We start from the raw sequence: 23142 nt of genomic DNA, 5'->3' as shown, positions 1-23142 counted from the left end.
GGAGGGAGGCTTCCTGCGTGGCTGCCGGTCAGAACCAGCGGCTGCATCCAGGTACAGCCAGCGAGCCGGCTCCCTGCCCTCGCTGCTCCTGCCTCTGGTTCTTGCGTTCATGAGGCTTTTGTTCCCCCTCCTCGGTTTTTCAGCTGGAACAAATTCCGGGAGCATGTCAGGATTTCACTACGGGTTTTTTTTAAAAAACAAAACAAAATTGCACATGACTTGGCTTCCTGCATCCACGATTTAAAAAAAAAAAAAAAAAAAAAAAAAAAAAAAATGCAAACCCCAAAAGCCATCAACCTCTCTTATTTTCTCAATCTGACTACGTCCATTAGAGTTGTTTTCTTCTTAAATTCTTTAAATCTTCTTTTTCTGTCTTTTCTGTGTTTGCTTTACGAGTTTCATCCCAAGTTCAAACGTAGCAGTTCAGAAAAGGGCGCACCGGGTCGCCTGTCCCCCGCAGCGCTGTCGAGCCTTCCCCTCGCGACCGGGGAAAGCTCCCGCCGGGGAGAGGGAGGGAGGCAGCGCGTTATTTCCGATGCTTCGCTTCTTTTTCTGAGGCTTTGGAGTCTCCGGCCGTGTGCCCGTTCCCTGTGCTGTTCATGAACATTTTATCCAGCCCCTTAAGGGACTCCACCAGGTAGTTCTGGAAGGCCGTGAGCGCTGCGCAGATGGCCGGGCCCCCAAAGCCGTGGGTTATCAAGCTGAAATGAGTCAAACAGCTCTGGACACCGGGCTCTAAGATGAGCGAGGGGCGGCTGTTCCCCAGCGGCGAGCGATCCTGGGCTATCAGGTCTGCAAACTCTTTACAAATTTGCCTGAAACGGAGAGGTTTGTGTTACTGCAAGTGCCGTCGGGAAGCCGCAGGGACGTCGGTGTGTTTGAGGGCTCTTTTCCCGCTCCCCGCCCCCGCGGCTGCATCCCCCCCCGGATTTCAGCCCCAGCCCGGGGAAAGCCCCTGCATGCGGAGGTGGAGCTGGTGCGGCCCTTTAAGCAATGCCACAGAGTTTAAAGCCTTCAGTGCTCTTAAAGAATTAAAGAATTCTTTCCGATCGCTCTCTGTAACACTAACGTTATGAGAGGAAGATTCTTGTTAAAAATTCTCCTGCCATTCAACAAGGTCCCAAATGAGCCGAAATGCTCCCTGGGGGTGGGTTAACCTCTCCCATGTAGGAGCAAGCCCTTCAATCCATGCAAATTATTCATCTCGCTGCACGCTTTTCAGACCTGCGTGCGGCGTGTGAGGCCGCCTCCCGCCCGCAGAAGGGCTAACGCTGCCCTTGCAGGCTGCGGGTGCCGAGCGCAGCGGTGGCTCGTGGCCATCTCGACTCACTTGGTAGCCAGCAGCATGTTTTTCCTGGTGTGGAGCTCCGTGGGGTCGGAGTGCTGTCGGCACAGGTACTCCGCCGCCGCCTTGGCTGGGAACTCCGTTTCGCACACGTACCCGAAATCCCGGGCCAGGTGAACGGCTTCACCTACGAGCAGGACAGATCGACAGGCTGTGTCAACACCCGCGTGAAAGGGGAGCGCTTTCTGTAGCCATGTGGCTTATTTCTGCTGGGGCTGGAGCACTTCCCTCTCTCAATCGCCACCCAAGAGCTCTCTGGGTGACAGGGGTGTTTCTCACTTGGACGCTTCCCTTGCTGCATCTTTATCTCCCTACTCCTTCCAAAATTTCCTGCTTGGCCTCTCCAAATCGAGCAGAGATTTAAACGGGAGCTGGAGGGTGCAAAAAGCGACCTTAGCCCCGTGACTGCTAGGCAAGACGGGGGTGTGAGAAATGGGCAGAAGGAAGGGGGTTACACCCTCCCGCAGCGCGCGCGGGCCCTCGGGCTGGACGCGCAGGCAGCGTATCCATCACCCCGTGGAAATGCCCACCCATTGACGGAATTGATCTGGCTCCAGGCGTCCCCGCGGAAATAATCAGAGCTGATGGCAATTGATCATGCCCAACGCCCAAAATCCTGGTCGGGCAGGCAGAGCTAATTTGACTTGCCCCCCTGCTGCTCATACATATTAGGCCATCCATCCTCATAGCATTAACCTAGATCCCATCGCAGTCTCCCCAGCTCCCGGAGCTCAGTCTGCGAAGCCATGTTACGGGGAAAGTGTCTGTGCTTCCCGTACAACGATAATACTTTCCACTTTATCTCCTCCTCCAAAGAAGGAGCAAACAAGGTAAACCTAGAGGATCGGAACTGCGGTTGTTTGTATGTTAAAAAAACAATCAGAAAGTAATAGCTGCTGCAAAACAGTTATTGTGACAATAAAAAGGGCTGTGTGACCTCACGGCGAGACCCAAGGCTGGAGCCAGGATTTATTCCCTCCATGAGCGTGCGTGAGTGGCTGCACAGCTGAGTGTTTTAAAGGCAATTTGGATGCTGGCTTAGAGAGGTTTCAGCGGAGGGGACGAGGCGGTCCGGCTTTTGAAAGCGGTGTTAAAGCCACACCAAGTCAGAGCGCGGGGAGGAGAGGCTGGAGGAGAGCGCTCGTGGGGCCACGGCAGGCAGAGGGGCCACGGGAGCCTGTCGGAATGCACCCCACTTTCTGAGAGCTTAAGGAAGTTTCTGAAGTTGAAATATAGCCCTGCTGCTCCCCTGGGTCCGTGCTGGAGCTGCTGCCCCGGAGCAGGTGCCCAGGAGAGGCGGGGGATCCCAAAGGAGCCGTGTTTCCACCTGCAGCCCTCGTCGTGCTCCCCGGCACCCACTCTCCCCCATCTGTATGAATGGCTGCGCGTCAGTGTAAGAAAAAGTACATCATTAGCACTCGAAAAAACACCCAGTGGTTTTTTAAATGAACAGATATTGGGAAGGCAGAGGGGAGAAAACAAATTAGACCAAGACAGCAAATGCCCAAGAAGGAGGGTGCCTGGGGCACAGGGGCACGAGCCCGTTGCTGCGTGCTGAGCACTGACAATGCCACAGCACCTTCCTCCGGGTGAGACGTCCCCGGTGCCGCAACGCGTGCGTGCAGGAGGAAACGATCCCCATCCCGCGCGCATGGCACCGCGCTTTTATGCACTACAAGCTGGTAAGCGGTAACCAAAGCATCAGCAGCCACCTGAAATCAAAATGTACATTTCTTCCTTCCTTTCTTTCTTTCATTCTTTTCTTTCTTTTCTTTTAATGGAAATCAGCCTTTCATCCAGCACGAACCAACTGCCCTCAGTAACAACCTCCGCCTAATGAAGCGGGTCATTTAATTTGCTGGCAACAATGGAGATGATTTTCTATTCAGAAACTGCAGGCAGCTGCCTCCAACACGCTGGGCGCAAACACAATGGATTCCAAAGCTCGAAGGGAGTCGGAGCTGTCATTGCATTTGTTTGCGTCCCGCGTCCTTTTCTCCAAAGACGCAGTGGCGACATCACCATTTCCATAGTGCAAAAAGTAGGAGGGGAGCAAATAAACGCGCGGCTTTAAGCAGGGGCACCTCACACCTCGGGGCAGGTCGCACGCTGCCTGCCGAGGCTGTGGGTTTTCCATAGCTTAGCCTTTATCGGCACGCTCCGAGGACCGCTCCTACAGACCTCACCTCCACCTGCAAGACCCCAGAGCTGCGCGCATCTCGCGTGTCCCCTGGGGGCAGGACTCGGGTACCGGGCATCTCCTTCTTATGGGAGACAAGACACGGACCTGCGCGTGGGGATGGAGCCTCGACAGAAGAAGTCGACGCTGTCCGAGGGCGGCACGGTCGGCAGCACCTGAGCTGCGTCCTCAGTGGGCGCGCAGCGCTACAGAGCGGCTGCTCAGCTCTTGGCAGCTTCATTCAAGCTTTTTTTGTATTTGGTTTCTGTGGACCCGACTAAGCACTGTTAGAACTGTGTTCAAAAAACGGGTAGAACGGGCAGATGTGGCACTTGGGGACACGGTTCAGTCTGGTCTACCCTTGATTGGTTTAGTGTGGACTTGGTGGTGTAGGTTAATGGTTGGACTGGATGATCTTAAAGGGCTTTTCCAACCTAAACGATTCGATGATTCTATGACTCTATAACTAGAAGGGAACGGCACGCTCAGATACTGCCGAAAGGAGGCTCGCAGCCCTGTTCAGGCTGTGGATGCCTTTTCCCCATGGGCTATGACTGGTCTGACAGAAATGTCTGAGTTTCAGAAGCCAGACGTGCTTGAATCAGCATGGAGACTTACACGGGGTTATTTCCAGTCTCAGTCGGTGGTGACCACTGCATACTTTGTTTTAAGTGTTCTTGTTTGTAGAAAGCCGCAAATGAAGGGTATTGAAGTTTCGGCACTCCCATCCTCCGCGGGAGTGGAGAGCGACTCTTACCTTCCACGAGGGATGTCAGCAGGGTGACGTTGGCAGCTTTGCGCCTTCCTGCAGGTAGATTTAGTCCAATTTTCTCTAACCTTTCCCTTAAACAGCGACCTCCGTTTTTTGATTTTGCTCTGAAAAGAGAAAACAAGGAGGGGAAAAAAATTATAATGTAGTTAATGTTAAAATAACTATAACTAATCCCGGTTTAAGCTTTTAGGTTTGAAAGGAAAGGAGAAAAAGCAACAAAAATGCTACCCCCCAATATATCACACACCAGTAATTTCCCGTCCCTGTTACTCTGAGAGGTAGGAGCCGGTGCTGAACGCAACGCTCGCTTCGGCGTTACTCCCTGCATTGCAGCCCTGCGTCCTTGGGCTGTCCCAGGGCTCTCAGGAGCAGCTTACCTGCGGAGGACTCCGCCGAGGAGAGAGGCGTTGAGACACTCGGGGGGCGAGAGCCTCCGCTGCACCTCCCCGACCGTCACCTTGTACTTGGAGGTGGAGCTGAGAAGAGAGAGGCGGCCAGGCACCGAGCAGAAGACCTCGTTGGGATTCGTCACCCCTCCGATCAGGCCGTCTTTGTTCATTGACAGGGTGGAAATGCTGGTGCCGTTGGCCTTCGAGGGGATGGGCACTGGGAGACAAGGAAGGGAGAGAAGAGGAGACCGTGGCTGAGGGACTCCAGGGCAGGGAAGCCGCTCGGTGCCTCTCCCGGCAGCTTTCCAGCCCCCGGCGCCTGCGCGCTGCCACCCGCAGATGTCAGCACGGCTGGCTGGGATCTCTCAGTTAGGTTCCTATTTTCCTCAATAAAAGGAGAGAGGTGTGGTGATGAAACTAAACTAAATAAAGGGGGGGGAAAAAAAAAAAAAGGAAGCAGCCTGGACTCTGCTCTCGCCTGCTTTCCCACACCTCCCAGCTCTACTGTAATTACCCCCAAGGTTTTGGGCTGGCCTCCTGGACAGCTAAGGACTGGCCATCGCTGTCTGGACCTGTGACCAGCTTCCCCTCCCTGTCTGCTCCGGGCGCTCCGTGGAGGTGGGGCGGCAGGGCGAAGCGCTGGCCCGTCGCGCTGGCCTGGGTGCCGTTCCTCTCCCGGCTCCGGGACGGGGCGGCAGCTGCAGCCCAGCTCTGCAGAGGCACACGGCTGCGTCCCGCCGGCCGGGACCAGCGGGGCTGAGCCATGGCCTTCGCACCCCGCACAAAACGCAGGAGATGCTGAGGTGGCCGAGAGCCGTGTTGGCCGGTATGCGCCCACAGGAACCAGTGGAAAGAGTTTCTTTGCCTTCAGCTTTGGGATTGGCCCCACAACAAGCCTCAGCCCTCAACTTTCATCGTCCCTGGCTTAAAGGAAGCTGGAGAAGATCAAACCCAATTAATCCAGCACAAACTTCCTTTGACTTAATGGGCAAAAGTCAGTTAACACAAGAGGTTAGACAGGCAGCGGTGACTGCAGCATCGCATCGGGCCCGTGGCATCACACCCGGGGTGAAATGGGCACGGTTTTCCCATACGTCATTCCAGTAAGAAACGTTCTTAGACGCAATAAAGGTTTATAGGCTAAAACTGTGGCTGAAACTTGTGCCAAATCTCTTTGGCTTTTATGTTCTGAAATTAATAACCAATTTAACTCTGGAAAAAAGCAGGTTTTGAAAGAATCCAAAGAGGACTGCAAATGCCATCGCTCCAGATCATTTCAGCCCTGGCATTCTTTGTGGTTCCTCGGTAATGACTGTTCCACAATGCGCATTCAGACGGTTCCTGCAAGTAACACAGCAACGAATACCAGGGCGAGATGCAGATTTTATAAAGGAAATACACATGCCCAAAATGAAACAGAAAACCCGAAAATTAATTGGGGAGGGTACGTAGGCTGGACCTATTAGGGGGCGCTTACAATCAGCATATTGTAAATACAGCTCAACGACTTGTTAGCGTGGCAATAAAAAAGTAGCACATGTTACATAAAAATGGCTAATGCTTTAAGACTAAAAGATGAATGGAAAGGAGCTAAGGTACATAAAGTTTCCTCTCAGCGTGAAACTTGGACAAAGTCAGGGGACTGAAGGGCAAGATGCACCGGTGCCTGCCGGAGTCAGCCACTGCGGTGCTGGCGTTTGCCACGACTGCAGCTGGTTGAGGGATGTTCAGGGAAGAACAAATACGGGAACGTCACCATGCGACGTAGGAAACCAGAGCTATTTCCAGGAAGCAGCAACTTCAAAGCTTTCTTCCACAGTCCCAGAACAGGTTATATTTGTCTCTAGGGGACACCCTTAAAATAAAAAGTCAGAGCATGTTTTGCAAATGCCCATGCGTTGCTGCCAAGGCGTGTGTCACGTCAGGCCCAGGCACCCGGCAGATGTGGGTTCTGCTGCAGCAAGGGCCACCCCCAAACCAGACACCCCTGGAGAGCTGGCGCTGCTTGTAATATCAAACACTTTGTCCACCAAGAGCTCTGCGTAACTTATGTACTTGCATATTTGCGCATGCCTGGAATCATGCGGTGGCGTGCATTCAAGCCGCATGCGTGGCTGGGGACCTGCGCACGCACGAGGGACTGAACAGCCATGCAGGGGAGAGGGCAATCGCTCGCCGCACTCCCATGAAACGTGGCATCTGGGGAGGAGGCAAACCCAGCCGGCACCAGTGGGAGTTAACACCGGAGCCTGTGGAAAACTGGGCTGGAGATGGCTCCGACACAGCCCCGGCGGGTTTGCAGCTTGCCCCACACGCACCGGCAGCGTGCGGGGAGGAGCAGGGCAGGGCGGTGGGAATGCACGGACAGATGCAGGTACGCAGCAGGGTGATGACATGGAGACATCACGACACTTTTGAAACACATAGTGGCGTTTTTAGGAATGATGCTACTGTCAGAAACAAGTCCTCCGGAGGCTTGTAACGCAGAGCCTGCCGCTGCGGAGGTTAACGCCCAGAGCAGGCAGGTGAGCCCCGCTCCGTGCCACAAGCAAACCGTGCAGGCACCGGCACCGGGCAGCCATCACAGAACAAGAACATTGGCATTGCTCTTCTGCCTCGAGGCCTCGGCCGAGGCCAGAGCACCGTCACATTCGGCACGTGCAGGCACGGGACAGAGCTTGCACCATCGGCAGCGGGGCACACGGCGTGCGAAGGGACAAACAGAACGGGTGGCTGGCCCGGCATCACGCGGAGGTTAGCGGCAGCGCTGGAAACTGAGCCGGTCTCTTGAGTCCTGTAACAGTGCTTCATCCATTAGACAACGTTGCCTCAATACAACAAGAATAAACATAGCCACATTTGCCATTAATTATTAATTATTGTTATTTGGCCTCACCTGCTGCTGTTTGCCTGGTCTGATCTGCAGCTTGTTTGCCCATAAACATGCTGCAGGAGGGAGACAAGCTACCATTAAAGCCTGACAGCTTTGTTTCCTTGGCTTTTGGGGAACCAAAATTGTCTCTTGTCATCTGAGTAAACCAAAAGTCCCCCTCGATCTTCAGTTGCTGCTTTCCTGTTCCCGCAAGCAGCAGGTGATCGGAGCACCTGAGCCAGCCTGCAGACAAGAAGGAAGCATGAGACCGTTGCGGGTCGGCACGGCACGCAGCCGACAGCCCAGCGCCCCGGCGCGCCAGCACGCCGACCCCCTGCGTCCGCTGCCGCCGCGGGCAGGAGCCGCGGGACCCTTCCAAGCCAAGACGGGTGCATGCAGGCGCCCGGCCCCGCTGGCAAGCGCTACATGCTGCTTCGCACAGCCTCGTCTCAAGGGTTCATCCGAGCTACGCCGCGGAGAAATAAACCGCTGGAGCAGAGACGGGGTTTTCGCGACGAGGTTTCTGCGCGCCAGGCGCTGAGTAGCCACAACGCGAGTGGGAGGCGCTCGGTGCCACCGTGCCCGAGCGGAGGAGCGGCCAGGCAAGGCACGGAGCTCAGCCCCGTGCAGAGCTTTGCAGCTGGGGATAGAAACGTCATGTCGGTGTCGCTGCGCTGGTTGCCCCTTCTGGGGTTTCCTGGGTTAGGCCAAGGGGATGCCTGCCCTTGGCATGGGGGCAGGACATCACCCTGCCCTCAGCGAGCCGGCTCCAGCCCTGCCCGTCCCCATGGCAGGGACTTGGGCAGGCTCAGCTCCCGCCCATGACCGTGGAGGACAGGGTTTTCAGCAGAAACGCGCCCCAGAGACGCTCGTTCATGCAGCCATGGGCCGACGCATTGCACAGGCTGAGGAGGAAAGGGTCAGGTGCTGGTCCCCAAAGCGCCGGGTGCCCAGGTGCTTGGCCCCCTCCCTCGGGCTCTGCCTGATGAGCGGGACAGGGCTCAGCTGGGGTCACCCCCCAGGAAGCCAGAAAGGGCTGGCTTTGGACTGGGGCAGTTGAGGGAAGGGGACATTGGGTTTTTAGTGGCTGCTCAGAATCCTCTTGGTGAGTGTGAGGTCTTTTTCTCTTCTTGCATCCACCTTTGCTATCTGCCCTTATTATTTCCTGACTGGCCCTGCGTGAGCTCTGCAAGCTGCGTGAGAGATGGGTGAGCTGGGGAGCCTGCAGCAGCGCCGGGGAAAGGCTGCTCCCAAAAGCCGGGAGCTGCAGCCAGACCCACCGGTGCTGGTGGCCGCTGGTGAGGAGCCGCATGGCAAAGGCGCAGCTGAATCTGGGGGAGCAAGAGGGCGAGCATGCATGCTGTGCTACCGGCAGGCTTGTTCTCAAGCAAGAAATGCTGTGAGGGCGGGGGGGCTCTTGAGAAAATGAGCTGCCAAGCAGGTTAGTGTTGCCTGCGGAGCTGGGAGAGAGTGAAGCCCTGGGCATGGTCCTGGCGGGGTGAGTTACTGCAGAGAATGTAGATGTGTCTACGAGGGGGAAAGGGGAGAAAAAAAAAAAAATCCTAGCCTGCTCCCTGAAACCCCTCAGCCGTCGAGGCTTGGTTCCTACACCATGTCCCCTTCAAGTGTGTTTGCTCTTTCCTTTAGCTGCCAGGCTCTCCTGAGAACTTTTTTCCCCCATGGGAGGGCTGCTTAGTTTGGATTCATCCTGCTGCTTCTAATTCAGCAAATCCAAAGGGCCTTGACTGGTGTAGCTGCTACTCAGCTCCTCATGTAGAGGTGAGCTCGGCTGCAGATTTCACAAACCAAAGCCCCAGTGAAGCGGTTTGACCTGGTGAGCCTCCGGCCCTGGGGATGCTGCAGCTGGCCAGGGAGCCGGGGCTGCGCAGCACGCAGGTCAGCGGGACCTGATTTGAAAGGGAAAACTGATTTGGAAATCAGGTTATGCTGACAGACCTCCAAGAGCTTCACACGTTGCTAATCCCCAGCCCAGTGCTGGTGGAGGATCTGGTTGCTTAAGTCATTAACTTGCTCCCAGTGCCTGTGTGAGCTGGCTCATTATTGCAGCTGGGGAAAATTGAGGCACAGAACAAGTTAAATGATTTACCAGAGATCATGATCTGAATGCATGCGCTTCTGGTCTGTGGGAATGCTTTTCTAAGCAACCTGGGCTTCAGCTATTGCCCAAGTGTTAGGAAGTGCTGTATAGAAAACTGATTAAGTATGGCCTCTGTTTTCATAAGTCCAGACTTTCTTTTTAATGCTGTGAAGTCGAGGTATTTGTCACCGCATCATCTTGCCTATGATGCTGTTGTATTTTGAAGTTAGCTGCTGAGAATGGCAGTGTGTCAGTAACAGGCGTACGACCTCTTGCCGAATGCGGGAAGGGAAACGATCCTCACTTCTGCTGTATAACCTCACAGGAAGCATTTCCACGAGGCTCAGCATCTCACTGCTGCCTTGAACGGTGCAAGGCAGGTACCGCTTGCAATACGGTATACGTCTCACGTGCGCGTTGAGCAGCGTGCGGAGTGGCACAACTCCCATGCGAGACGCCTGCCCCGGTGCTGCGCAGCAGGTGCATGCGGCTTCGTCTTCCCTTTGAACCCGTGAGGCTGGTGATCTCCCATCAGAGAGGCTTTTTTTTCTTTGTGCTGAGTTGGATCTAGTTTGTCTTTTAAACATACCTTGGGTGTAGCCGTCGGGTGATGAAACTCACACAACTCCATTTGCTGTGGCATGGAAAACCCTGATTCGGAGAGAGCGAGCGATTTCAAAACAGGTCCTGGTTTCCAGGGACACCAAAGGCTTCGTCCCTTGACTTCCTGAGCTGGAGAGCACCCTGCCTGCGTGCGGTTGTGTCCCCGTGCCCTGCGCAGCCGGCACCCCGCAGGTAGCGGTGAGCCCGCGGGCTGGGACGGCTGCAGCCGGCTCCTTGCTCTGCCAGGGAATTGTTTATGACACTGGGCAGGTCACCTCCCCAGTTTGGGCTCGACTGTCTCCAGCAACAAAAGGGAGATAATATCTAGCTGGGAGGGATGCTGTGACACTCAATTAAAACTTGCCAAGTGATCCCTGGATGAAAGATTTCTCCAGGTGAGAAGTCCCGGGGTGGTAAATGTAGCCAGAAGGAGTTGGTCCAGCGCCTGAGCACGGGACGTGGTGATGCTCCACGGAAAGGCAATCCCCATGAACGTGAGGTCCTGCGATGGGATGCCACAGCCTTGTTTCTGTGAGGGCTTTTCGGGAGATACCGGGCAGCAGGGTGAAAGAGAAGAAACACAGCTCAGCTGCCGAGCGCTCAGTTGTGAATCCGGTGGATGGAATAAGGAGCCTTGTGCCTCCAAGGTGTCCCAGGATAAAGCATAAAGTTTCTGACACTTCTTAGTCTGGTTTGCAGAGGTGGGTCCTTTGGCTTTTAAGTTCCAGGTACAAAGAATAAGGAGCAAAAGACACCCCTTCTTCAAAGGCTTTTACCCAGGGAGTTAGAAAGCCTCACAGAATTTCCTGCTTTTCCCCGATGAGTTCCAGCAGGGACCGATCCACAGCCCTGTGCCTCTGCTGCCTCATCATCCCTCTCCCGCGTGGTCCAGGGTGACGATGCTCCGTCCCCGAGCTCCTGCGCTCCCTCTCCTTCCTCATCTGTGTTCACAAATGTTTGTGTCTGAAATTACCACTACGGTTCCTGGAAACGGCCGCTTTCACGTGTAAATATTCAGCGCGAAAGGCGCACCTGCAGCCTGGGCTCAGGCTCCATGTGCGGGAGCTGCGGGATCGCGCTGCCCGTGCTCAGGGGCTGACTGCACACCATCAGCTTTTGGTTTGGTTTTTTTTTTTTAAAGGAAAAGAGATTTTACCTACAAAAAGAAAAAGATGAAGTACTGACTCATTTCCATATGAGAAATGTGCTACCTGCTTGCAAAATTATTTGCAAGCAGGAAAATTTGTGGTACTTGGAAACTGAATTGCTTATCGTGGTGGTATTTGTTCGGTTCCGTTTCCAGCCGGAGCTCAGGGTGCTGCGAGGGGAAAAACAAGTCCAGAGGGAACATGCAAATCGCTGCCCGTCTTACAAGTCTGTTTCCTTCTCTCCTTAGATACATTACAGGTAAATCTTCCTCCTCAGCAGCGCCGAATCCCTGGATATTGGAGCTTTTGTTGCGACATCTCTTTCAAAAGTGGGAGTGTGCTACGGCTTATACGGCAGGTTAAAGAGGTATCGGTTAATCCTTTCAGGAGGCTACCTGGGACAAAGCCATCTCTCATCTTCGGGCACAGTGCTGTCTCCAGCCCTCCCCAAAAGCATCTCAGCTCCCCGGTCCCTCTGCGGGGCCGCGTGTCGGTCAGCTCGGCCGCGCCGGGCATCGCTGCAGATCCAGGGCATCCTGAAGAAAGGCTGCACCGTGCAAATGTATTTCGGCCGCAGCCGCTGCGATTCGCTTCCATGACGCTGCAGGTCCGGCGACGACGGCCCCGAGCCCCCCGGGCTTTGTTCTCTGCAGCGGATCAGGGGTTCCTGCAGCTCTGCCCCGCTCTGGGCAGGCGGTGGTGGGGAGCTTTGGCTGAGGGAGGTTTGCGCGTAGCCCCTGATGAAAGGTGAGGGATTACTGCCGTCTTTCAGGAAGAGCTTTCAGTGAACTAATCTAGCCTTCGTTTGAATGTCTCTGATGTAAATCATAAGACGGAGATACATATATAAAGAAGTATCTGCATGTGGGTGTGAGCCAGAGGCGACTGCTCCTACCATCACTTTAAAAGCCCTTTTTCACTGAGGAGGTGCTGCAGAGTTCAGCTGCTCCAATTTCCTGGTGTTTCAGCAGAGAGGTATTTACTGATGGTCCAGGGAAGGAGGTCAGTGCCATCAGCTATATTTCAAACCTGCAGTCTGTAATTATCCTTTCTTCCCGGAGGGGATTATACAGGTATTTTCTTTATCTTGAATGCACAACCTGAACCAAGTCCCCATGTCAAAGAGCCTCTCTAGGAAATGCCGTAATCGGCTCGAAGGCCCTTTCAAATGGAAGGATGGAAAGAATCTTGTTTTTTTTATCTCTGGGCTTTCCAGATTGCCGAGTCCTGATAGGGAAATGGATCTCGGACCCTCGGAAGAAGAGAGGGAGCAAGGATACAACTCAGCAGCCTCAAACGATTCCCATGAGAAAGCTAATCAGGAGAGGTCCCATGCCTATGCAAAGCTCCCATACTTAACATTTTGTTACCAATGCAAATCAATACATTAGGTTAGGAACTAAATTTTAAGGTGCCGTGTGATACGAGTTGCATTTTTCTTTCTGTGCCTCTGTTTTACCCAGCGAAGTACCCGCCGTGTGTCACTGCGGGTCTCTGCTCCTGGGGAGCTCCAGGATGATCGATGGGGCAGGAAGGTTCAGCCTCCCTGAGACCCGCAGGTACGATGTCTCGGCTACACACGTATCTTCTTAGTACGTTGGGTTTTGATAGGAATGGCCATCCAATAGAATAACAAAATTTACTCAGACCTTTGCAAAAGCACCCCGTGCTCCTTCGGGACTGGGAAGGGGATTAGCAAGCAGTTTGCAATTAATTTCAGCTAACGCATTTCCCTGCTTTACCATTTAGGAATGACTCGGCCTCAAATGTGCTGCTCGCTCAGAGTATTTTGTGAATTTTTTTGGAAACTGCTCGCAATCAGTTTGTTGTGAGTTCCCACATGTTTCCCTGCCGTACTTCATTCTATGGATTGGGACGTGCTGCCTGGGAAGCCTCCGATGTAGCAGCCTGAACAGTAACCTCAGGAACACCCCACTGGAAAGCAGTAAATATCAATGACTAAAATGTCCTCCTAACGAGTGAAGCCCAGGTGCTCAAACCTTCACAGGAAATGACTGAAAAAGGATTTGGATTCTGCTTCTGAATGTCCAAGTGTATTTGCAGATACTTGCTGCACGTGGGTTTTGCTGTTAAAAGAGCTGCTCCGATACAGCGGCGCTCCCGTCCCCTCCCCTCACGCTGTGCTTCTCTCGTACCTCTGCGGCTTCATTTGGAAAGTCAGCTTAGTGCGGTAATGCAGATTATTTCATTCCCCCCCAATTCAAAATTATTCTTTTCTTAACCTGCAGCTAATCCCTTTCGTATCTACATTAGAAAAATAACAACTATTCAAAGCCCAGTTCAATTACTAACTGCTCTGGCTGGACCTGTGTGGCTCTGCCTCTGCTTGTACAGAATTCGTGTTTCACAGCACAAAACACGCAGGTGTCGGGAAGGCAAGAAACTGAAATGGGAGGTCGGAGAGCCCGAGGATTTAAACCAGAGGAACTGGAAACCTGCACTGCTCCGTGCTGATGCCAAGGAAAGTTTCTCATCCGATGTCAGCCCCAGCCCGGTTCAGCCGTGCCGCGTGGCAGCGAGCGCTCCCGGACTCGCACACGCTCCGCGGCTCTGCCCTGTAGCGTTAACCACCACAGGTTTATTCATTTAGCAGCACAAACTCCCATTACACTTTGGCAACCAGTCTACGGGATCTTTATGTGTTTAAACAGTATAATCCATTTTACAGTAACATGCTTGAGAGGTTTTCCCTGTATTCCCTATAGAAGCGCCTGAATTTGTGTGGCTCGGATCTACATAATCTAAAAAGGGAGAACAAAGATGCAGTGTCTTCCGCGAGCGGCAGCAGATCCTACGTAAGCCACGGCAACGTTGCTATCAATTTCTTAAAATGTATTTAGATTATTGAAGGGCAAGAGACCCTTCAGCAAAGATTAGACGTGAGTAATAATAGAAAAATACTTCTCTGCCTACAGAACTTGCTGCCAACCCGCAGAGCGTGCGGGAGGGTTTCGATCCGAGCCTCAGACCGCAGCAGCGTAAATCTGCCGGTTCACCTGTTGCTCTGGAGCCGCCGGCTCGCCTGGGGATCGCTCGGGGCAGAGGCACCGCTCGCCCACTATCACAGCGAAAATGCCTTTACTTTTCCTTGCTCAGAAGACACCCTGGGTTTCTAGCGCCCGTGCGCTGGCGGGATGTCCGGCAAAGCAGACGTGTTGCAGCCTGGCCAGGACGCGTGTCCCAGCCCCAGCTGCCAGGGCACGCACCAGGAAACCCCTCTGCGGCGGCTGGGACCCGCCACGGTGCCAGGGAGGAGCCCTGGGGAAGGAGCAACGTCCACGTCTTTCTAGGGGGAAAACTCGGACCAGCCACAGGAATGGCGTGGGGAGAATCCAGCCGGCTGCGCAGGAGCGTGCGGGTGAGCGTGGCACAGCTCTGCAGCAACTGCGAACCCTACAATGGTCTCTCTTCAGTGACCGCCCCCGTCTCTTGCTAACCTGGGTCTTGTGCTTGAAGCAACCATCAATACCCTGGGTCAGATCCTCTGCTTGCACCCCGGCACCGCCGCCCCGCTTTGCCCGGCGCACGGGGCCATCTCGGGGCTCCCAGGGAGCCCTGGGGATGCGCCGTCCCCACGCAGCCACCTCCTCGCTGGGGACACCGCTTGCTCCCCGGGACCTGTCCGACCAGTCCGGAGGGAATAGGGCCTGACCCGATCCCTCGCTCCCTGGCGCCTCGGCACTTGGGTGACTGATGCCAGATAAATGCCTGAGATAGAGGGTGGGGAGACTCGGCCCAGCAGGAATCCCAAGCATGCACCGCAGACGCTGCAGAAGCTGTGACGGCTTTTTAGGCTGCAAAGATGAACCTGCTCGCAGCTCCTCTCATCCTGCCCCAGAGCCCCTTGCTGTATTCTGGGATATTTCATTGCAATGGGTAGTTTGGGTTCATTGCTAGCAATTCTTTCTCACTGCCTTCTGCTTCTCTGCTCTTCTCCGCCAAGCCGCAACGCTTAACCTCTCTCCGAACCAAAGGCGATACCCAGGCACGGCAGAGCTGGGTGTGGGATAGGGCATGGAGACGAGAGCTGAGCATGCAGCAGCTCCAAGCATTATATCCACATTTGCTAATTAGTTCCTCCATTAAGAATTCAAATAAACAAACAAATGGAAGGACAGCAAGAATGAGTAATTCCCTAGGATCACACAGGAAAGGGTGGGATGGTTTAGTGGTTAGGGTGCTAGTCTAGGACTTCAGAGAACCTCGTTTAGGCTCTTCAAATAATTAAGACAGATTGCAAACATGTTTTTTTCTGAGATCACATATCTTGGAATATTACTAAACGGGGAGGAATGGTCTACGTTTGCCTCTGCTCTCCTGCAGATTTGGTGTGAGCGTGGGCATGTGCCCAGGCTGGAGGCCCGTGAACGGCTGCCCGTGCCCACGCCGCCACGGGCTGGTGCCCTGCGAGGCATCTGCCTACTGCACAGCACCAGCTGCAAAATGAAGATCTCGGCAGCACCTCCTTCGTGGGGCTGACGTGGGGACAAGCGCCACGGGGTGTATGTCACCCGGCCGAGGCCATTCCCGCCAGCGCTGCTGCCAACCCACCAGTGCACAAAGCAGTCCCCGTGGGAGCCAGGGCTGTGGCGTGGCAGCGACCTGCTGCCCGGGAGGGTGGGAGCATGTGCTATGCTCTTCCCCACAAGCTTTCATGCCTTTACACGGTTCTTCCAATTACGCAGGGGGTACACGGGGTGATGGGATGGCTGGGGACAGCCAGCCCCTGGTGACCCCTTTGCCCACGAGCATGCGTGGCTGCAGCCCTGCCTGCCCCAACGAGCAGGGTCTGCAGCAGCCAAACCACCAAAATAGAAATCAAGAAATCGAGGAGGAGCTGCTCCGGAGCCAGCCCAGAGTGTCCGCGGTGCCTCGCTCGGTGCCGTCCCAGGGAGAAGCCTCACCTGGGGTCCAGCTCCTGGAGGAGAAGCGCTCTTGGTTTGACTCACAAGCCGCATGCCAAAAAGCAACCCAAGCTGGCTTTTCTGAACCCACCCTTTAAGAATTGCTCTTTACTTCTAACAAAGAAAAAAAAAAATCATTTAAAAACATCTAATTAAACAGTAAGTCATGACAAGGTACATGAAACTTGGAGATAACACATGCCTGGAAGGCACCGGGGAGGTTGAGACAAAGCTCCGCGCCTTCACCGGTACCCGCGTGTGTTATCTCACATGAACACACACCTGGTTTTACCCTGGTGCAATTATAGGACATTAAAAATATATTTTTAATGGAGGAATGGTGATCTGGATGCAGTTCAGAGTAAAAACTTTCTTTTAAGTTTCTCTGTTTGATTAGTAGCGTTCCTGCCGCGCACGCATGTGCGCGCGAGGGAGAAGCGCCCGGATCGGGAGGTGGGACCGTGTTTTGATGCACGCTGTATCTCGTGGTGTGTGCGAGGGCTTGTCTAAACTTTAAAGGCTTTGTGAGCAGCGCTAAGGCAGCAAAGCCTCCAGTCAAGACCCGGCTTGCCCCAGGTGAGCCCCTTTCCCCACTCAGGCAAACAACCGCAGCAGATAAAGCTGCGGAAAGCCGGGAGGGCTCTGCCAGCAGAGCTCAGCACCCTGCGCCTGACTGCAGCCCAAGCACCACCTCCGCGGACAGTCTTATAAAAGACATGTCTTTGCAGCCCCGGGTGTTTTACAGGATGACCTCATTTATTACCTTGCTCGTCACAGGAAATGATGTTTATCTAATCTACCATTCTTTCAGGATTTTTTTTTTTTTTTTTTTTTTTTTTTTTTTTTTTTTGTCCTGCCACATCTGGCTTCACGCGGCATTTCTTACAGCTCAATCCCTCTCTGTGCCGAAACGAAGGAGAAATGGCACCGCTGCCGCCACGCCGGTCCCGCCGGCAGCCCCGCACGTGGAGCCCACGGGCAGATTTTGCATCAAAACCTGGAGCTCGCGTGCAGCGGCGAGTGGATCTAAGGATCTCGGTCTAAATCTCCCTCCTCTGCTGCATTCTTTAGTAGTGACAGCTACTTCTTGCAATATTTCTAAATGTGGGCTCAGAGCACTCCGAGGCACAGCTTTCCGTCCATCTGTCCAGCATCCAGCCAAACAGGTCCGCATTCCTGAGCAGAAACGCTAGCGCTGCCACTCCGGAGCAGCTGAAAAGCCGCGGATGGAAATTGAAACAAGTCACAAACACGAAGGAGAGCGCAGCGGCCGAATCCTGCTGCCTCAACACGAAGCCAGGGGAGCTCAGTCCCCGCCAGCCCCGCGGCACCTGCGCACCGTGCGTGCCGGGGTGCCAACGTGAGCCCGCGCTGGCTACACCCCGCTCCGGCTGTACTCCAGGTTGTAAAAGGCTGCAGCCAAAACGCCTGCCCGCGAGCGGGGTGCGCAGCCCCTGCGGCTCTCCCCGCTCCCGCTGCTCGCAGGGCCCCCGCCGGCAGGACCCCGGGGCTGCTCCTGCACCCCAGCGTGCCCCCAGGTGCCAGGGAAAGAGATTTGTATTTTTCTCTGCAATAAAAAGCCTCCATCAGAAGCTTTCCGCTGATCCCGAAAGGATGTCGAAGCCACAAAACCCCTCCTTGTCTTATGACCAAGCTGCAGGATTTTTTGCTACCGAGTGCAATGGCATAACGCTTGATTTCAGGAACGGAAAAATCACCCTCTCCTCGCCCAGCCGAGGGAAGGACCCGCACCGGGAGCAGCGGCTGCTCGGGGCTCGCTGCGTCTCCCGCTGATGCCTGGCGGGTTTCGCGTCTGGACACCATGGCGGCAGGTGAACGGAGTGGAAAATGCCTGTGGCTGCTGTAGCCTAAAGCAGCCAGAGCCCCGGATTAAACTTTTTCAGAGTTAATTTTACTGTTTTCGAGTCAAATATCTTCCTAGTCTTCTATAAATGCTTGGGAGGAAAAAGAAAAAAAAAAAACAAAACAAAACAAACCAACCAAACCAACCTACCCAAACAAATAAAACCACCACCAAAAAAAGACACTGAAAACCATTTCTGAAATACTTTTGAAAAATGGGGAGAACGAACAAGCGCGTATACAAAAGATATTCATAAAAGCTCTGCCGCCCTATCCAAGATTTTATCCATTTAATTCCCAAACTAAATATGTCTCATGCTCTGTTTTTCGGTCCTAATCGCAGCTCTCCGTGCTCCAAGCGCGATCCCAGCTCTGCCTCCGCCACCCGCAGCATCCCCGCAGCCGGCCCGGCCCCCCCACCCCGGGACCCCCGCATCACCCCCGGCCTGGGGGCTGCCCACCGGAGCAACGAACCGGGGCCAGTCCCGGGAGCGGGGCTGAAAATTGGGGTTTTGGCCGGGTGTGTTCAGCCCTCCCAGCACTGCCCCCGGCCCGGCTGCGCGGGAGCGACGCAGCCGAGGCTGCGGGATGGGGACCCCGGGGCTGCCCCCCGAGCCCGTACCGGGGCGATGCCTCCTCTCCCTCCGCCGCTTCCTAAATCCGGGGCCGCCTGCAGCAAAAGGGGCCGGAGCGGGCTCGGGAAAACGCAGCCGGGGTGCATCAGGGCGCTGCACCCCTCAGATCTCCAAAAAAGAAAAAAAATAACCCAGACCCCGTAATGCTCCTGACTGCTCAAACCGTTGCGGTTGATTTAAGAGGGAAAGGGGGAAAAGCAAACGCGCCAGGGGGAGAGGCTGGCACCGCGCTCCGGGCCCTGTGCCCCCCGGTCCCCCCGGCACCGGGCACCGCAAACCCCGTGCCGCTGCCGGGGCCCGCAACCGCAGCCGCCCCGCAACGTGGGGACGGGCCCAGAGCCCCCCGGGGTGCGGGGGGGGGGGTGCAGGTGCTGCCCCGGTGCTGAGCGACGAACGCCCCAAGTGCGGGAGCGAGAAGGCGGCTTCAGGGATTTGGGGCAGGTGACTGCGATTTTGTTGAAGCAGGACAACAGTATCTCGGCAACTAATTAAGGACAGATTTATCTCTTCTCACACGCACAGATTTATATCAGGTTTCTGTCCGAGGGCCATTCCGTCAGGAATTCAAGGATTAATCAGCCCCAGTGCGGGGTTTGAGATCTCGGCGCGACTGATGACAAAACTGCGCTTTTTTTTCTGTTTTTTCTTTTTAAGGTTTACCCCGCGGAGAGCAGCGCACCAAGAGACCCCGCTGCCCGCCTCTCGCCTTCACCACCAGCCTGCAACCCACCCGGTATTTCTCTCTGATATTTTAAATTTTTTTTTTTTTTTTTTTTTTCCGAGGGTGTAATTCATGCCGGCCGCGGGGGCCACGGCTTCGCCTCTCGCCCCCGTTGTGGCTGCGGGAGTCAGCTCAAAGCAGACAGGGCCAGCGAAGTAGAAACAACCCCGTATTTTATGTATATATATATATAAAAAAATTTAAATAAATCAGGCTGCAAAATAATTAATTTGCCCGCTTCGAGCGGGGGGCAGTGGCGTTTGCCGGGACCCGGGGGTGCCCAGCTGCAGCCTCCCCAATTTCCCAGCTTTCTTTTGGGCTCAGATCGCTCCCTTTGGGACGTTGCCACGGTTGGGAGCGCAGCCATCGAATTTGGGGTGAACGGGACCCCGCGCCCAGCCTGAGCCCTGGCAGCGGTGCAGGATGAGGACCCCGGTGCTGCCGGGGCCCCGCTCCGGGAACCCCCCGGGAGGAGCTGCCCCGCGTCCCCCTGGCACCACTGGGACTCGCATTCCGCAATTGCTCCGGTCCCTCCTCGCTTCGACCCCCAGGCAGAGCCGGGGAGACCCGGGGCTGCGGGCGGAACGCGGTTGTTCTCCAAAATGCGCTTTGCCCCTTCATTCCAAACACGGCGGGGAAAAAACACAAGAGAACCGGAGCGGGAAGAGCAAGCGGCCATGGGTGCAGACACCCTGCACCCACAGGCCCCGCTTTTCAGCCGGGGTTATTTGGTTATTTTCTTTTTTTAATTTTTTTCTTTTTTTTTTTCCTCCCGAAAGATGAGAGGATCTGCAGGCACAAATCTGGCACTAAACAACAAATCCTCCCGATGAGAGGCGAAAATTTCTAAATAATGGCGTGTTTTGTAAAAAAAGGAGGGGGGGGGGGAACCAAAACCCAAACCACCGAAACCCCACTGTAAGTTCAGGCGAACTTGCAGACAAAGGCCCTCTTCGCAGGGTGCGGGGGCAAGGTTTGGCGAAGCCCTCGACCACCCGAGCCCGCCGGCCCCCGTGGGACAGCGGCCCCACGGCCGCCCCCACCCGCGGCCCACCGCGGCTTGTTGCGACCACGTCTCACGCGAGGATATTCGATGCGACGCCTCTCGTGTTCTAATTAAAGCTAAAATAATTACGGCCATTAATGCGCCGCAGAAGTGCCGCGCGTAACGAAGCCGTGCTCTTAGAATAAGAATTTTCGCGGAGAGGGGGCACCGGGACCGCCGCTCCCCCGTGTCGGCGGGGGAAGAGCCGCACCGTCGGGGTGTTTTTTCCCGGATTGCCGGGGCTGGGCAGTTACCGGGGCTTCGGCCGGGTGGTGCGGGAGCGGCACCGGGAGCGGCACCGGGAGTGGCACCGGAGCTCGCTGCAGCCGCGGGCGCTGCTAACGACCCAAACCTTCCCGGTTTCAGCGGCGTTTTGCCCGGGCCCGGGCCGGCCGGAGCCAGCCCCGCTGCCCCCCCCCGGGGCCCTCAGCCCGCGTTTCACCGGGCCCTGCCCGCGTTACCCCCGCCGAGCCTGCACGGGCGGCTGCGGTTTCGTTTGCCCGCCCGTGTTGGAGACCGGACCGCGGAGCAGCACTCAAACGCGTCCTTTCCATCCCCCTATATTTTTTTTTTTTTGTAAAAAAATTAAAAAAAATCGCGGGGAGAAGCCGAGAGCAGCGCTCGGACACCGCACACGAGTTACCGCCCCGAGCAGCCGCGCAAACCCCGCGCAAACCCCGCGCGTCCCCCCCGCTCCCAGCCGCGCCCCGGTGAAGTTCTTGCTAGAAAAATATTTTCCGGAGTTGAGCGGTTTTTAACGCCGGGGCTTCGCGTGGAAGCAGCGGGGCTGCTGAGCGGCTCGGGGAGAACCGGCAGGAGCCGCGGGGAGGCGGCGGGGGTCGTGCGGGACCCCTGCCCGCAGCCCCGCTCCGGCGCCGGGAGGGAGCGGCTGCCCGCCCCGCCGGTCCCCGGGGCAGAGCCCGGTGCCTGGAGCCGCCGACGGGGGGGCCGGGGGTCTGCGGGATGCTCCCCGGCCGCAGCACCGGTTCCTACGGCCGCGCCGCCTCCTCGCCCCCGTTAAACGCGCCCGTCCCCCCCCCGCACTCCCGGTACGAGCCCCGCCGCGGCTCAGCGCCTTCCCCGCCCGGGGTGGTGCGGAGCGGTGCCCGGCCCGGGCTGCCTCCCCCGCAGGGCTCCGGGAGCTGCCGCCGAGCCCCGCCGGGGCATCCCCGGGGCTGCCCGCGCAAACCGGCCGCCGGCGGGGTGGGCCCCCCCGGGGCTCCCCGACAGCCCGGTCCGCCCGGCCGGGCGCCGCTACCGGGAAGGGGCGGCGGGCTCGGTACCGCCCGCGGGAGCCCAGCGGGCCGGGAGCCGCCGCTTTCGTTTCAGCCCCGCCGGGGCCAGCAGCGAGCCCTTCCCGACGGGAGGGGAGCGGCCCCGCGGGGCGGCGGTGGCGGGGGGAAGGAAGCCCGACGCGGGGGGAGGCCCGAGGGCAGGAGCGGGGCGCGGAGCCCGGCCCGGTGCCGCGTCCCGCGGAGCCGCCGCGCTCTTACCTTTCTTGATCACGGACTGATCGAGCAGGTTCATCCCGCCGTCGTCCACGGCCTGGAAGCACCGAAGCGAGAGGCGTCAGCCGGCGGCTCCCGGCGCGGAGGGGGCGCGGGGGGCGCGGGGACAGCGCGGCCGGGGCCCGATCCTGCCGCTGCCCCCGCCCGGGAGGAATCGCTCGGGCACGGACGAGCCCCGCTCACGGGGCGCCGGCGGCTCCCCCTTGCCCGGGGGTCCGGACGCCGCGGGGCCCGATCCGTCCCGTCCGGGATTCCCCCCCCGCCCCGCTCCCGGCCGTGCCCCCCCCGCCCCCCCGCCGCGGGCACCCCCCCGGCCTCCCTCCGTCCCCCGGTACCTGGATGTCCTCGAGGCCGTGGTGGCCGAGGCCGTGGAGGCCCAGCGGGCCGTCGGCGAGGCCGTGTCCGCCGTCGGGCAGCCCGTGGAGCAGGCGGGGCACGGCGGGGTACTCGCGGCGGGGGTCGAGCCCCAGGGCGCGGTGGGGCTGCGAGAGCAGCCCGGTGTCGTCCTGCCGGCCGCGCTGCGGGGGCCAGGCGGGCTGCTGGTGCTGGTGCAGCGGGCTGAGCGCCGCGTACGGGTCCCCCAGGTGCGGGTAGCCGGGCTCCTGGCCCTGCGGGTAGGGCAGCGGCGGCTGCGGGTAGGGCGGCGGGAAGTAGGGCGGCTGGAAGTCGGCGGCGGGCGTGTGGCAGAGCGGCGGGGCCGAGCCGTAGGGCGCCTGGTTGAGCGCGGGCAGCTGCGGCAGGCGGGCCCCGGCCGGCGCCCCGGGCAGCCCCTCGGCGCGGTCCTGCGGCGGCGGAGACGGCGGCGGTGAGGCGGGCCCGCACCCCCCCCCGCGGCCCCGAACCCCCCGGGGCCCGCCCCGCGCCCCGGCCCCGCACTCACCATGCCCGGGTAGCTGTGCACTAGCATCGGTGCGGGCCCGCGGCGAGCCCCGGGCGGGCCGGGCCCCGGGGGTGCCCCCGTCTCCGCCCCTCTATCCCGCCGGAGCGGCGTCTCCCATCGCCCGCCCGCTCCTCTGCGCCGGCCCCGACTCCATGCACG

At 57.3% G+C, this 23142-nt stretch overlaps 1 protein-coding gene across 1 annotated transcript; it reads right to left on the bottom strand.

Moving 5' to 3' along the window:
- Positions 1-526: 526 nt before the first annotated feature.
- Positions 527-23010, bottom strand: TFAP2E (transcription factor AP-2 epsilon). Its single transcript, XM_075722155.1, has 7 exons — positions 22984-23010; positions 22439-22885; positions 22089-22140; positions 4674-4902; positions 4282-4400; positions 1331-1472; positions 527-815 (listed from the first exon to the last, which is right to left on the bottom strand). The coding sequence occupies exons 1-7, from the start codon at positions 23008-23010 to the stop codon at positions 527-529; spliced, it is 1305 nt and encodes a 434-aa protein (XP_075578270.1).
- Between the last annotated feature and the right edge of the window lie 132 nt (positions 23011-23142).

This window comes from Pelecanus crispus, chromosome 16 (genome assembly GCF_030463565.1).
Source record: "Pelecanus crispus isolate bPelCri1 chromosome 16, bPelCri1.pri, whole genome shotgun sequence".
In the NCBI taxonomy this organism is placed as follows: Eukaryota; Metazoa; Chordata; class Aves; order Pelecaniformes; family Pelecanidae; genus Pelecanus; species Pelecanus crispus.
The sequence above is the reverse complement of the archived record's forward strand: the minus strand, read 5'-3'. Positions and strand labels throughout refer to the sequence as shown.